At 76.6% G+C, this 1328-nt stretch overlaps 1 protein-coding gene across 1 annotated transcript; it reads left to right on the top strand.

Annotated features, from left to right (window-relative positions):
* Window positions 1-5: 5 nt before the first annotated feature.
* LOC113980447 (basic salivary proline-rich protein 1-like) lies at window positions 6-998 on the top strand (the record flags this gene model as incomplete). The annotated part of the gene is made up of 1 exon (XM_027707662.1): window positions 6-998. A coding segment is annotated over one exon (993 nt), but the record flags the coding sequence as incomplete, so codon positions are not given.
* Window positions 999-1328: the final 330 nt, after the last annotated feature.

Below are 1328 nucleotides of genomic sequence, written 5' to 3'. Positions count from 1 at the left end.
GGGGGGGCCTCCGCTTGCACCGCAGCCTCCAGCTCTCGCTGCTCGTCCGCGCCGCCCGCCACCGGTACCTGAGCGCCCGCGCCGCCGCCGCCGCCGCCGGGACCCTCCCGGGGCCGGTACCGGCACCGCCCGGGGACACGGCGGGCGGAGAGAACCCCCTGGAACGGCGGGACCCCCCGAGGGACACCGCCGGGCACCCCCCGAACCGACCGAGCGGGGACCCCCGCACCGCCTGCGACCACCCGAGGGACCCGAGCGGGGACCCCCGCACCGCCCCGGGCCGAGGGGACCCCCCGATGGACACGAGCGGGGACCCCCGCACCGCCTGCGATTCCCTTATGGACACTAACAGGGACCCCCGCACCACCCCGGACCGAGGGGACCCCCCAATGGACACGAGCAGGGACCCCCGCACCGCCTGCGACCACCTTAGGGACCCGAACGGGGACCCCCGCACCGCCTGCGACCACCCGAGGGACCCGAACGGGGACCCCCGCACCGCCCCGGACCGAGGGTACCCCCCGATGGACACGAGCGGGGACCCCCGCAGCGCCTGGGACCCCACCCGACCGACCGGGGACCCTCTCACCGGCCAGAAACGGGGGGACCCCCCGATGGACACGAGCGGGTACCCCCCGAACCGACCGACCGGGAAGCTCCCCTCGAGCGCCCCAACCTATGACCCACAGACCCCACAGACCCCGGACCTCGCGAACCGGGACCCTCCCCAGGACTTCCCGAGCCGGGACCGTGACTCGCCCCCTCGGGACCCCCCGAGCGCTGCCCCGGGAGCCCCCCGGCCTCCCGGAGCCCCCCGGGCCGGGCGGAAGCGGCGCAGCGGCGGCTCGGCGGGGCCGGGGCTGGGGCCGGTCCCGAGCAAACGGGCGCGGCTGGAGGCGGAGGAGCCGCCGGTGCCCCCGGGGCCGCCCGGGCGCTGCTTGGGGGGGGCTCCCGCCGCTGCCTTCGGGCTCCTGGTCCGCGCCATCGGGGCGTGCTGAGCCCCCCGGTGACCCTCGGGACACACGGAACTGGAACGGGAACTCCCCAACCTGGATGGGGACCCCCCGGGACACACGGAACTGGTGCGGGGACCCCCCCGGAACACACGGAACTGGTGCGGGAACCCCCCCGGGACACACCGAACTGGTACGGGGATCCCCCCATCCCTTCTCCCGGGACACGTGGAACCGGAGAGGGACCCTCGGGACTTCCCGAGGGGATGGGAACCCCCCCGGGACACACGGAACTGGGTGCGGAAACCCCGCTCGGGACAGACGGAACTGAACCGGGACACGTGGACTCTTGAGGGTCCCGGCGGGCCCCCCCCC

This window comes from Neopelma chrysocephalum, unplaced genomic scaffold (genome assembly GCF_003984885.1).
Source record: "Neopelma chrysocephalum unplaced genomic scaffold, ASM398488v2 Primary Assembly neopelma1_94205, whole genome shotgun sequence".
In the NCBI taxonomy this organism is placed as follows: domain Eukaryota; kingdom Metazoa; phylum Chordata; class Aves; order Passeriformes; family Pipridae; genus Neopelma; species Neopelma chrysocephalum.
The sequence above is the reverse complement of the archived record's forward strand: the minus strand, read 5'-3'. Positions and strand labels throughout refer to the sequence as shown.